The following is a 13240-nucleotide window of genomic DNA, read 5'->3' on the forward strand; positions in this document are numbered from 1 at the left end:
TGCTTGAATTTTATTAAAATTTTGTTTTTCGGTAAAAAAATAATCTTTCTGTTTAACAATTCTTCTCTTTTAGTTGAAAATTCAACATTTTTTTGAAAATTCACGAATTTTGTTAAAAATGTGTTGTTTTATTCTGCAGAAAATTAATCTTTTCGTTCAGAAATTCATCTTTTTTGTACAAAATTAAATAGCTAGGTTTTGAAGTTGATCTACTCTTTTAAAAATTAAAAAAATTTCTTTCTGCCTCAAAAATTCAACTTTTTGGTTGAGAATTCTTGAATTTTATTGAAAAATTTATCTTTTTTAGTTAAAAATTCAATTTTTTGGTTGAAAATTCAACATTGTTGTCGAGAATTCTTGATATTTGGTAAAAAAATTGTTCTTTTTCCATAGAAACTTAATCTTTTTGTTTAAAAATTCATCTTATTTAGTTCTTAATTAAACCTTTTGATTGAGAATGCTTGAATTTTATTAAAATTTTGTTTTTCGGTAAAAAAATAATCTTTCTGTTTAACAATTCTTCTCTTTTAGTTGAAAATTCAACATTTTTTTGAAAATTCTCGAATTTTGTTAAAAATGTGTTGTTTTATTCTGCAGAAAATTAATCTTTTCGTTCAGAAATTCATCTTTTTTGTACAAAATTGAATAGCTAGGTTTTAAAGTTGATCTACTCTTTTAAAAATTAAACAAATTTCTTTCTGCCTCAAAAATTCAACTTTTTGGTTGAGAATTCTTGAATTTTATTGAAAAATACATCTTTTTTAATTGAAAATTCAATTTTTTGGTTGAAAATTCAACATTTTTGTCGAGGATTCTTAAATTTTGTTAAAAATTGGTTCTTTTCCTGTAGAAAATTAATCTTTGTGTTTAGAAATTCAGATTTTTGGTTCAAAACAAAAAAATAGGCTTTTAAGTTGAACTACTTTCTTAAAAATTAACAAAAAATTCTTTCGTCCTTAAAAATTCAACTTTTTGATTGAGAATTATGGAATTTTATTGAAAAATTCTTGTTTTTCGTTACTAAATTAATATTTCGGTCCTCTTTGGTAGTAAATTAATCTTTCCGTTTGAATTTTTTTTATTAGTTAAAATTTTTAACTTTTTGGTAGAGAATTCACTAATTTTATTGAAAATTCTTCATTTCTAATCAAAAATTAATCTTTTTGTGTAAAAATTCTTCTCTTTTAGTTGAAAATTCAAGATTTTTGTTGAGAATTCTCGAATTTTGTTAAAAATGTGTTGTTTTTTTCTGTAGAAAATTAATCTTTTTGTTTAACAATTCTTCTCTTTTAGTTGAAAATTCAACATTTTTTTTAGAATTCTCGAATTTTGTTAAAAATGTGTTGTTGTTTTTTCTGTAGAAAATTAATCTTTTTGTTCGGAAGTTCATTTTTTTGGTTCAAAATTGAATAGCTAGGTTTTCAAGTTGATCTACTCTCGTAAAAATTAAAAAAATTTCTTTCTGCCTCAAAAATTCAACTTTTTGGTTGAGAATTCTGGAATTTTATTGAAAAATTCTTGTTTTTCGTTACTAAATTAATATTTCGGTTTAAAAATTCGTCGTTATTAGTTTCAAATTCGAATTTTTGATTGAGAACTCTTGAATTTTATTTAAAATTCGTCTTCTTTAGTAGTAAATTAATCTTTCCGTTTCAAATTTTTTTTATTAGTTAAAATTTTTAACTTTTTGGTTGAAAATTCTCTAATTATATTGAAAATTCTTCATTTCTGACCAAAAATCAATCTTTTTGTTTAAAAATTCTTCTCCTTTTGTTGAAAATTAATCTTTTTGTTTAAAAATTCTTCTTTTTCTTTTGAAAGTTCAACTTTTTGGTTAAGAATTCTTAAGTTTTCTTTTAAAAATTCGTTTTTTTTCTGTAGACAATTAATCTTCGTGTTTAAAAATTCAGATTTTAGGTTCTAAACTCAGAAAATAGGTTTTTAAGTTGAACTACTTTCTTAAAGATTAAAAAAAAACTCTTTCGTCCCTAAAAATTCAATTTTTTGGTTGAGAATTCTGGAATTTTATTGAAAATTTCTTGTTTTTCGTTACTAAATTAAAATTTTGGTTTAAAAATTCATCTTTATTAGTTTAAAGTTCCAATTTTTGATTGAGAATTCTTGAATTTTATTCAAAATTCGACTTTTTGGTAGTAAATTAATCTTTTCGTTTAAAAGCTTTTGTTTTTAGTTTAAATTTTTAACTTTTTGATTGAGAATTCTCTAATTTTAATGAAAATTCTTCATTTCTGATAAAAAATTAATCCTTTTGTTTTAAAATTCTTCTTTTTTCGTTAAAATATCAACTTTTTGGTTGAGAAATCAAAATTTTTGATGAGAATTCAAAATTCTTTTTGAGAATTCTTAAATTTTGTTAATTTTTTTTTGTCTGTAGAAAATTAATCTTTATGTTTAGAAATTCATATTTTTGGTTGATAATTCTTGAGTTTTATTGATAATTCGTATTTCTTTTGTAAGCAAATTAATCTTTCGGTTTAAAAATTCATCTTTTTTCGTTGAAAATTAAACATTTTGGTTGAAAATTTTTGAATTTGATTAAAAATTCATTTTTTAAGATGGTAAATTAATCTTTTTGTTTAAAAATTCATGTTTTTATAGTGAACTTGAACTTTTTAGTTGAGAATTCTTGAATTTGATTAAAAATTCGTCATTTTTGGTAGTAAATTAATCTTTTTTATGAAAAATTCTTCTTTTTTATTAAAAAATTCAATTTTTTGGTTGAGAATTCTTGAGTTTTGTTTTAAAAAATCGTTTTTTCTATAGAAAATTATTTTTGTGTTCATAAATTCATCTTTTTGGTTAAAAATTTAACACATAGTTTTTCAAGTTGAACTTCCTTCTTAAACATTAAACAAATTCTTTATTCCTTAAAAATTCAACTTTTTGTTTAAGGATTCTCGAATTTTATTGAAAACTCTTCTTTTCAGGTAGAAAATGAATCTTTTTGTTTAAAAATTCTTCTATTTTAGTTTAAAATTCAACTTTTGGTTGAGAATTCTCTAATTTTATTGAAAATTCTTCCCTTTTGATAGAAAATTATTCTTTCGTTTAAAAAATCATCTTTTTTGGTTAAAAATTCTTGAATTTCATTAAAAATCCATCTTTTAAGATGATAATTTAATCTTTGTGTTTAAAAATTCATTTTTTTAGATTAAACTTCAACTTTTTGGTTGAGAACTCTTGAATTTGATTAAAAAGTCGTTTTTTCTGTAGTAAATTAATCTTTTCGTTTAAAAATTTTTCTTTTTGAGCTTAAAATTTAACTTTTTGGTTGAGAATTCGTGAATTTGATAAAAAAAGTCGTATTTTTTGAGCATTAGATTAATCTTTTTGTTTAAAAATGCATTTTTTTAAGTTTAAAATTCCAATTTTTGATTGAGGATTTTTGAACTTTATTGAAAATTCGTCTATTTTAATAGTAAATGAATCTCTTTCTTTAAAAAGTCAACTTTTTGGTTAAGAAATCTTGAATTTTATTAAAAATTCATTTTTTTGTAGTATATTAATCTTTTTCTTTAAGAATTCATCTTCTTTAGATGAACATTAAACTTTTTAGTTGAGAATTCTTGGATTTGATTAAAAAATCATCTTTTTTGGTCGTAAATGAATTTTTTCTTTAAAAATTCAACTTTTTGGTTCAAAATCCATGAATTTGATTAAAAATGTATCTTTTGATAGTAGATTAATTTTTTGGTTTAAAAATTCTTCTCTTTTAGTTGAAAATTCAACATTTTTGTCGAGAATTGAATCTTGAATTTTGTCAAAAAATTCTTCTTTTTCTGTAGAAAATTAATCTTTTTATTTATAAATTAATATTTTTAGTTCAAAATTTAAAAACTAGGTTTTTAAGTTGGACTACTTTCTTAAAAATTCTTTTTTCCTTAAAAATTCAACTTTTTGGTCGAGAATTCTCTAATTTTATTGAAAATTCTTCTTTTCTGATAAAAAATTAATCTTTTTGTTTAACAATTCTTCTCTTTTAGTTGACAATTCAACATTTTTGTTAAGATGTCTTGAATTTTGTTATAAAAAAATTTTTTTCTGTAGAAAATTAATCTTTTATTTAGAAATTCATCCTTTTGGTTCAAAACATAAAAGGTTTTTAAGTCGAACTTCTTTCCTAAAAATTAAAACAATTATTTTTTCCTTAAAAATTCAACTTTTTGGCTGAGAATTCTGGAAATTTATTTTAAAAAGTTTTTTTTCCGGTAGTAAATTAATCTTTCGGTTGAAAACTTCAAATTTTTTAGTTGATAATTAAAGTTTTTGTTTGAAAATTCAACATTTATGTGGAGAATTATGAAATTTTATTAAAAATTTGTTCTTTTTCTGTAGAAAATTAATCTTTGTGTTTAGAAATTCAAAATTTTTGGTTAAAACTTAAAAACTAGGTTTTTAAGTTGAACTACTTTCCTAAAAATTAAAAAAATTCTTTTTTCCTTAAAGATTCCACTTTTTGTTTGAGAATTCTTAAGTTTTATTGAAAATTCGTATTTCTTTTGTAAGTAAATTAATATTTTGGTTTAAAAATTCATCTTTTTTAGTTGAGAATTAAACTTTTTGGTTGAAAATTCTTCAATTTAATTAAAAATTCATCTTTTTAGATTAAACTTTACCTCTTTAGGTGAGAACACTTGAATTTGATTAAAAATTCTTCTTTATTGGTAGTACATTAATCTTTCGGTTTAAAAATTCATTTTTTTTTTTTTGAAAATTCAACATTTTTGTCGAGAATTCTTACATTTTGTTCTTTTTCTATAAAAAACTAATCTTTCTGTTTAGAAATTCATATTTTTGGTACAAAACTTAAAGTCCAGGTTTTTAAGTTGAAAAAATTTCTTGAAAATTAAAAAAAATTCTTTCGAACTTACAAATTCAACCTTTTGGTTGAGAATTCTTCAGTTTTATTAAAAATTAGTTTTTTTTTTTTGGTAAAAAATTAATCTTTTTTTAAGATGATATCTTATATATATATGAATCTTTTTGTTTAAAATTGTTTGTTTTTAGTTGAAATTTTTAACTTTTTGGTTGAGAATTCTCTAATTTTTAATGAACATTTTTTTGTTTAACAATTCTTCCTTTTTAATAGAAAATGATTAATTCTTTAAAAATTTAACAACTAGGTTTTCAAGCTGAACTGCTTTCTTAAAAATAAAAAATCAATTCTTTCTTTCTTAAAAATTCAACTATTTGTTGGAGAATTCTAAGATTTTATTGAAAATTCTTCTTTTCTGGTAGAAAATGAAACCGTTTGTTTAAAAATTCTTCTTTTTTAGTTGAAAATTTAACTTTTGGTTAAAAAAATATAAATAGTTTTTCAAGTTGAACTACTTTCTTGAAAATTAAAAAATGAATCTTTTTGTTTAAAAATTTATCTTTTTGAGTTGAAAATTCAACTTTTTGGTTGAAAATTCTTGAATTTTATTAAAAATTCATCTTTTAAAATGGTAAATTAATTGTTTTGTTTAAAAATTCTTCTTTTTTATTAGAAAATTCAGCGTTTTGGTTGATAATTCTTGAATTTTATTGAAAAATCTTCCTTTTTAATAGATAATTATTATTTTTGTCTAAAAATACATCTTTTAAGTTAAAATTTTAACCAGGTTTTCAAATTGAATTTCCTTCTTAAAAATAAAAAATAAATATTTGCTCCGTAAAAATTCACATTTTTGTTTGAGAAATATTGAATTTTATTAAAAGTTCTTCTTTTTTGGTAGTAAATTAATTTTTGTTTTAAAAATTCATCTTTTTTAGTTTAAAAATCAATTTTTAGTTGAGAATTCTTGAATCGTATTAAAAATTCGTATTTTTTGGGTAAAAAATAAATCTTTGTATTAAAAAATTTATCTTTTTTAGTTTAAAATTAAAATTTTTGGTTGAGAATTTTTTTATTTTATTGAAAATTCATCTATTATAAATAGTATATGAATCTTTTCCTTTAAAAAGTCAACTTTTTGGTTGAAAATTCTTGAATTTGATTAAAAATTCATTTTTTTGGTAGTATATTAATCTTTTTCTTCAAAAATTTAATCTTTTGGTTGGGAATTCTTAAATTTTATTAGAAATTCGAATTTTTTGGGTAGTAAATAAGTCTTTTATTTAAAAATTCAATTTTTGGATCAGAATTCTTGAATTTTGCTAGAAATTCGACTTTTTTGGTAGTAAATTAATCTTTTTCTTTAAAATTCTTCTTTTTTATTTAGAAAATGAACTTTTTCGTTCAACGTTCTAGAATTTGATTAAAAATTCAACTTTTTGGTTTAGAATTCTTGAATTTTATTTTAAAAATTTCTTCTTTTGTATAAAAAATCATCTTCTTTAGTTGAAAATTAAACTTTTTGATTGACAATGCTTGAATTTTGTTCTTCGATAAAAATTAATACTTTTGTTTCAAAATTTACCTTCTTTAGTTGAAAATTCAACTTTTTGTTTGAGAATTCTCGAATTTTATAAAAAATTCTTTTTTTTTTTAATAGAAAATTATTAGAAAATATTATTATTAGAAAATATTATTTAAATAGAAAATATTATTTTTCTTTCAAAATGCATCTTTTGGGTTAAAAATTTAACAAACCAGGTTTTTAAGTTAACTTCCTTCTTAAAAATAAAAAAACAAATATTTTCTCCTTAAAAATTCAAATTTTTGTTTGAGAAATATTGAATTTTATTAAAAGTTCTTCTTTTTTGGTAGTAAATCAATTTTTGTTTTAAAAATTCATCTTTTTTAGTTTAAAAATCAATTTTTAGTTGAGAATTCTTGAATTGTATTAAAAATTCGTATTTTTTGGGTAGAAAATAAATCTTTGTGTTAAAAAATTTATCTTTTTTAGTTTAAAATTAAAATTTTTGGTTGCGATTTTTTTTATTTTATTGAAAATTCATCTTTTTTAAATAGTATATGAATCTTTTCCTTTAAAAAGTCAACTTTTTGGTTGAAAATTCTTGAATTTTGTTAAAAATTCATTTTTTTGGTAGTATATTAATCTTTTTCTTCAAAAATTTAATCTTTTGGTTGGGAATTCTTAAATTTTATTAGAAATTCGAATTTTTTTGGGTAGTAAATAAGTCTTTTGTTTAAAAATTCAATTTTTGGTTCAGAATTCTTGAATTTTGTTAGAAATTCGACTTTTTTGGTAGTAAATTAATCTTTTTCTTTAAAATTCTTCTTTTTTATTTAGAAAATGAACTTTTTCGTTTAGCGTTCTAGAATTTTATTAAAAATTCAACTTTTTGGTTTAGAATTCTTAAATTTTATTTTAAAAATTTCTTCTTTTGTTTAAAAATTCATCTTCTTTAGTTGAAAATTAAATTTTTTGATTGAGAATGCTTGAATTTTGTTCTTCGATAAAAATTAATCCTTTTGTTTAAAAATTTACCTTCTTTAGTTGAAAATTCAACTTTTGTTTGAGAATTCTCGAATTCTATGAAAAATTCGTCCTTTTTAATAGAAAATGTTATTCTTTTTGTTTCAAAACGCATCTTTTAGGTTAAAAATTTAACAAACCAGGTTTTTAAGTTGAACTTCCTTCTTAAAAATTAAAAAAAAATATTTTCTCCTTAAAAATTCAAATTTTTGTTTGAGAAATATTGAATTTTATTAAAAGTTCTTCTTTCTTGGTAGTAAATTAATATTCTTGTTTAAACATTCATCTTGTTTAGTTTAAAAATCAATTTTTGGTTGAGAATTCTTGAATTTTATTGAACATTAATATTTTTTGGTCGTAAATGAATCTTTTTCTTTAAAAATTCAACTTTTCGGTTCAGAATTCTTGAATTTTCTTGGAAATTCGTTTTTCATGGTAGTAAATTAATCGTTTTGTTTTAAATTCTCCTTTTTTACTGGAAAATTGAACTTTTTGTTGAGCATTCTTGAATTTTATTAAAAATTCAACTATTTTGTTGAGAATTCTTGAACTATATTTAAAAAATTTTTTTTGGCAGTATATTAATGTTTTTCTAAAAAAATTTACCTTCTTTGGTTGAAAATTAAAGCTTTTCATTAAGAATGTTTAAATTTGGTTAAAACTTTGTTTTTTGGGAAAAAATTAACCTTTTTGTTTAACAAATCTTCTTTTATTTGAAAATTCAACATTTTTGTTGCGAATTCTCGAATTTTGTTAGAAATGTGTTTTTTTTCTTTAGAAAATTAACCTTTTTGTTCAGAAATTCATCTTTTTCGTACAAAATTGAATAGCTAGGTTTTCAAGTTGACCTACTTTCTTAAAAATTTAAAAACTGTAAAAAAAATATAAAAAAATAAAATTTTTGGTTGAGAATTCAACAATTTTGGTTGAAAATTCTTGAATTTGATTAAAAATCCATCTCTTAAGATGTTCAATTAATCTTTTTGTTTAAAAATTCATTTTTTAGATTAAACTTTAACTTTTTGTGATTCCTTTTGTTTGAAAAGTCTTCTTTTTTTAGTTGAAAATTCAGCTTCTTGGTGGAGAATTCTTGAATTTCATTAAAAATTCTTCTTTTTTAATAGAAAAATTTTCTTTGTGTTTAAGAATGCATCTTTTTGGTTTAAAATTAACAACTAGGTTTTTAAATTGAACTTCCTTCTTCAAAATTAAATAAATTCCTTCTTCCTTAAAAATTCAACTTTTTGTTTCAGGATTCTTGAATTTTATTGAAAATTCTTTTCTGGTAGAAAATTAATCTTTCGGTTTACAAATTCATATTTTTTAGTTGAAAATTCAACTTTTTGGTTGAAAATTCTTGAATTTTATTAAAAATCCATCTTTTAAGATGGTAAATTAATCGTTGTTAAAAAATTATTTTTTTTAGATTGAACTTAAACTTTTTGGTTAAGAACGCTTAAATTTGATTAAAAAATCAACTTTTTGGTTGAGAATTCTCTAATTTTATTGCAAATTCTTCCCTTTTAATAGAAAATTATTCTTTCGTTTAAAAATGCATCTTTTTTGGTTAAAAATTTAACAAGTAGATTTTCAAGTTGAACGTCTTTACTTAAGAATAAAAAATAAATTCTTTCTTCCTTAAAAATTCAACTTTTTTATTGAGAATACTCGAATTTTATTGAAAATTCTTTTTTTCTGGTAGAAAATGAACCCCTTCGTTTAAAAATTCATCTTTTTTTAGTTGAAAATTCAACTTTTTGGTTTCAAAGTCTTGAGTTTTATTAAAAATCAATCTTTTAGATAGGAAACTAATCTTTTTGTGTACAAAATTCTTCTCTTTTAGTAATTCTTCTCTTAAAATTCTTCTCTTTTAGTTGAAAATTCAACATTTTTGGTTAAAAAATTTAAAAACTAGGTTTTTAAGTTGAACTACTTTTATAAAATTCGAAAGAACTCCTGAATTTGATAAAAAATTCCTCATTTCTAAAAGTAAATTAATCTTTTTGTTTAAAAATTCTTCTTTCTTAAAAATAAAAAATTCAAATTTTTGTTTGAGTAATATTGAATTTTATTAAAAGTTCTTATTTCTTTGTAGTAAATTAATATTTTTGTTTAAACATTCATCTTGTTTAGTTTAAAAATCAATTTTTGGTTGAGAATTCTTGAATTTTATTAAAAATTAATCTTTTAAATAGCAAATTAAATTTTTTGTTTAAAAATTCTTCTCTTTTAGTTGGAAATTCAACATTTTTGTCGAGAATACTTGAATTTTGTTTAAAAATTGTTCTTTTCCTGCAGATAATTAATCTTTTTGTTTAGGAGTTCATATTTTTAGTTCAAAAATTTAAACACTGGGTTTTTAAGTTTAACTACTTTTATAAAACTTGAAAGAACTCTTGAATTTGATTAAAAATTCGTCATTTATAGTAGTAAATTAATCTTTTTGTTTAAAAATTCTTCTTTCTTAAAAATAAAAAATAAATATTTTCTCCTTAAAAATTAAAATTTTTGTTTGAGAAATATTGAATTTTATTAAAAGTTCTTCTTTAACATTCATCTTGTTTAGTTTAAAAATCAATTTTTAGTTGAGAATTCCGGAATTTTATTGAAAAATAGTCTATTTGAATAGTAAATGAATCTTTTTCTTGAAAAATTAAACTTATTTTTGAGATTTCTTGAATCTTATTAAAAATTTATATTTTTGGATAGTAAATAAATCTTTTTTTTTTATAAATCCATCTTTTTTAATTTGAATTTCAATTTTTTGATTGAGAATTCTTGGATATGATGAAAAAGTCGTATCTTTTTTAATAGTAAATTAATTTTTTTGTTTGAAAATTCATCTTTTTTAGTTTAAAATTAAAATTTTTGGTTGAGAATTTTTTAATTTTATGGAAAATTCATCTATTTTAATAGTAAATGAATCTTTTCCTTTAAAAAGTCAACTTTTTGGTTGAGAATTCTGAAAGTTTATTAAAAATTAATATTTTTTTTTGCTAGTATATTAATATTTTTGTTTAAGAATTCATCTTCATTAGATGAACATTAAACTTTTTGGTTGAGAATTCTTGGATTTTATTAAAAATTCATATTTTTTTGTCGTAAACGAATCTTTTTCTTTAAAAATTTTACTTTTTGGTTGAGAATTCTTGAATTTTATTAGAAATTCTTATTTTTTGGGTAATAAATAATTTTTTTGTTTAAAAATTCCTATTTTTCAGTTAAAAATTTAATTTTTGGTTCAGCATTCTTGAATTTTGTTAGAAATTCGACTTTTTTGGTAGCAAATTAATGTTTTTCTTTAAAATTCTTCTTTTTTATTTAAAAATTGAACTTTTTCGTTGAGAGTTCTAGAATTTTATTAAAAATTCAACTTTTTGGTTTAGAATTCTTGAATTTTATTTGAAAAATTTCTTCTTTTGTTTAAAAATTCATCTTCTTTAGATGAAAATTAAACCTTTCGATTGAAAATGCTTGAATTTTGTTCTTCGATAAAAATTACTCCTTTTGTTTAAAAATTTATCTTCTTTAGTCGAAAATTTTACTTTTTGTTTAAGAATTCTCGAATTTTATGAAAAATTCTTCCTTTTTAATAGAAAATATTATTCTTTTTGTTTCAAAAATGTACCGTTTGGGTTAAAAATTTAACAAACCAGGATTTTAATTTGAACTTCCTTCTTAAAAATAAAAGATAAATATTTGCTCCTTAAAAACTCACATTTTTGTTTGAGAAATATTAAATTTTATTAGAATATTATTTTAGTTTGAAAATCAATTTTTGGTTGAGAATTCTTGAATTTTATTGAAAATTAATATTTTTTGGTCGTAAATAAATCTTCTTCTTTAAAAAGTCAACTTTTTGATTAAGAATTCTGGAAGTTTATTAAAAATTAATGTTATTTTTTGCTAGTATATTAATCTTTTTGTTTAAGAATTCATCTTCAGATGAACATTAAACTTTTTGGTTGAGAATTCTTGGATTTTGTTAAAAATTCATTTTTTTGGTAGTATATTAATCTTTTTCTTCAAAAATTTAATCTTTTGGTTGGAAATTCTTAAATTTTATTAAAAATTCTTATTTTATTGGTTAATAAATAATTCTTTTGTTTGAAAATTCTTATATTTCATTTAAAAAATCAATTTTTGGTTCAGAATTCTTGAATTTTATTAGAAATTCGACTTTTTTGGTAGTAAATTAATCTTTTTCTTTAAAATTCTTCTTTTTTACTCGAAAATTGAACTTTTTCGTTGAGGGTTCTTGAATTTGATTAAAAATTCAACTTTGTGGTCGAAAATTCTCGAATTTTATTAAAAATTCGTTTTTTGGGTGGAAAATTAACCTTTTTGTTAAAAAAAATTAATTTTCAACAAAAAGAGATGAATTTCCGAACCAATTTTTAACCAAAAAGAGGAGTTTTCAAACAATAAGATTATTGTCCAGACATTAGTTTTCAACCAAAAAGGTACATTTTTAACAAAGACGATTAAAGATTAGTTTATTATTTAAATATTTTATGGTTGAAAGTCGAACTTTTTTCTAAAATTGTTGCTTTTTGGTCGGAAAATTGACTTCTTTTTTTCGTTGAAAATTTATCTTTTTTCGTTGATAGTTCATGTCTTTAGTCAAAAATTTATCTTGTTTAAATTTAAATTAAAAAATGCTTGCGAATAATAAAAAAATCATGATTTATTAAATAAAAATAAAATTACGCACCTGGAGAGCATGTATTTGTTTATCGATTTTGGACACCAATGCAGTCAAAAATAATTCTTCTTGCTCCAGTTCTTTATGATATGACATAAGATCGCATACACGTACTGAAGTATCTTCCATTTTAACTCGGTTATTTTATTATAATCATTAAAAAAAAGAATACTGAATGCTCATCGTTTTATTGTTTTTATGATTTTTCCGATTTTTGAGGTTAGAAATGAGGGATTGAGAAAATTATAAATCTAGAGTGGCGACATCTGCCAGATATGGAGGTGGCGCTAGCTGTTTTAGTCAAAGTACCGCGAAAATTCAAATTGGATAGATGTAAAATAATTTTTGTTACAATTAAACAAATTAATTTTATACAAATTAATAAGCAAAGTTTATACTTTTATAGTGTGTTCATAAAATAAATGAAAACTCAAGTAACTTAGATCGAAAAAAAATATTTTAAATGCTGATAATAATTAATAATTTCGGCTTGAAACCTTCACTGTTTTGTAAAAAATTCGTCTTTTAGCTTGGAAATTAAACAATTGTGTTGAAATTTTCTTCTTTCTTGACTGAAATTTTTTTTTAGTTCAAAGCAGTCCCTTGCCTCGACAGTGTATGTGTATGAGGTAGTAGCAGAGATGAGTTATTGCTCATGGAATGGAATAAGAGACTCCGTCAAAATTCGACTGCTAAAAGCGCCCTCTTGGTTTGTGGGTCAACTCCTCGGAGTTCCTTCGCAGTTTTCGGCATTTTTCAGACGTTCCGCGTCGGTAATTGCTTAAGTTAGAGAATTTTGAAAATGAGTTACCACCGCAGTTACAATTACAGGAGTTACCATAAATGCAAATGATGTACTGCATATTTATTTATCACTCGAATATTAAGTGTTTATTATATAATTATTCTAATGATTCACAATTATTAATGAGTAGTTATATAATGAAAACTAATTATATACTTTTAAAATTAAAATTTTAAATATATCGTTACATAGCTATGTATATGATATAAATCATAAATTATGCTTTATAATTTCAATACATTACCGGAGAAAGTTTTATGTTCACGTATTTTTGAATACAATTTTTTTTTTAATACAGTTTGTAGCTAAAAAACATATATACTTTTACAGATTTATAGTGTTTTA

At 21.0% G+C, this 13240-nt stretch overlaps 1 protein-coding gene across 1 annotated transcript in view; it reads right to left on the reverse strand.

The window, feature by feature from the left end:
- LOC117181767 overlaps window positions 1-12313 on the reverse strand; it is a 14302-nt gene extending 1989 nt beyond the window's left edge. The window contains exon 1 of the mRNA XM_033374734.1: window positions 12100-12313. Within this exon, the coding sequence (XP_033230625.1) occupies window positions 12100-12219 (120 nt within the window). The 5' untranslated portion in view covers window positions 12220-12313. The remainder of the gene's footprint in view (window positions 1-12099) is intronic.
- Between the last annotated feature and the right edge of the window lie 927 nt (window positions 12314-13240).

Source organism: Belonocnema kinseyi, chromosome 10, assembly GCF_010883055.1.
Source record: "Belonocnema kinseyi isolate 2016_QV_RU_SX_M_011 chromosome 10, B_treatae_v1, whole genome shotgun sequence".
NCBI classification, from domain to species: Eukaryota; Metazoa; Arthropoda; class Insecta; order Hymenoptera; family Cynipidae; genus Belonocnema; species Belonocnema kinseyi.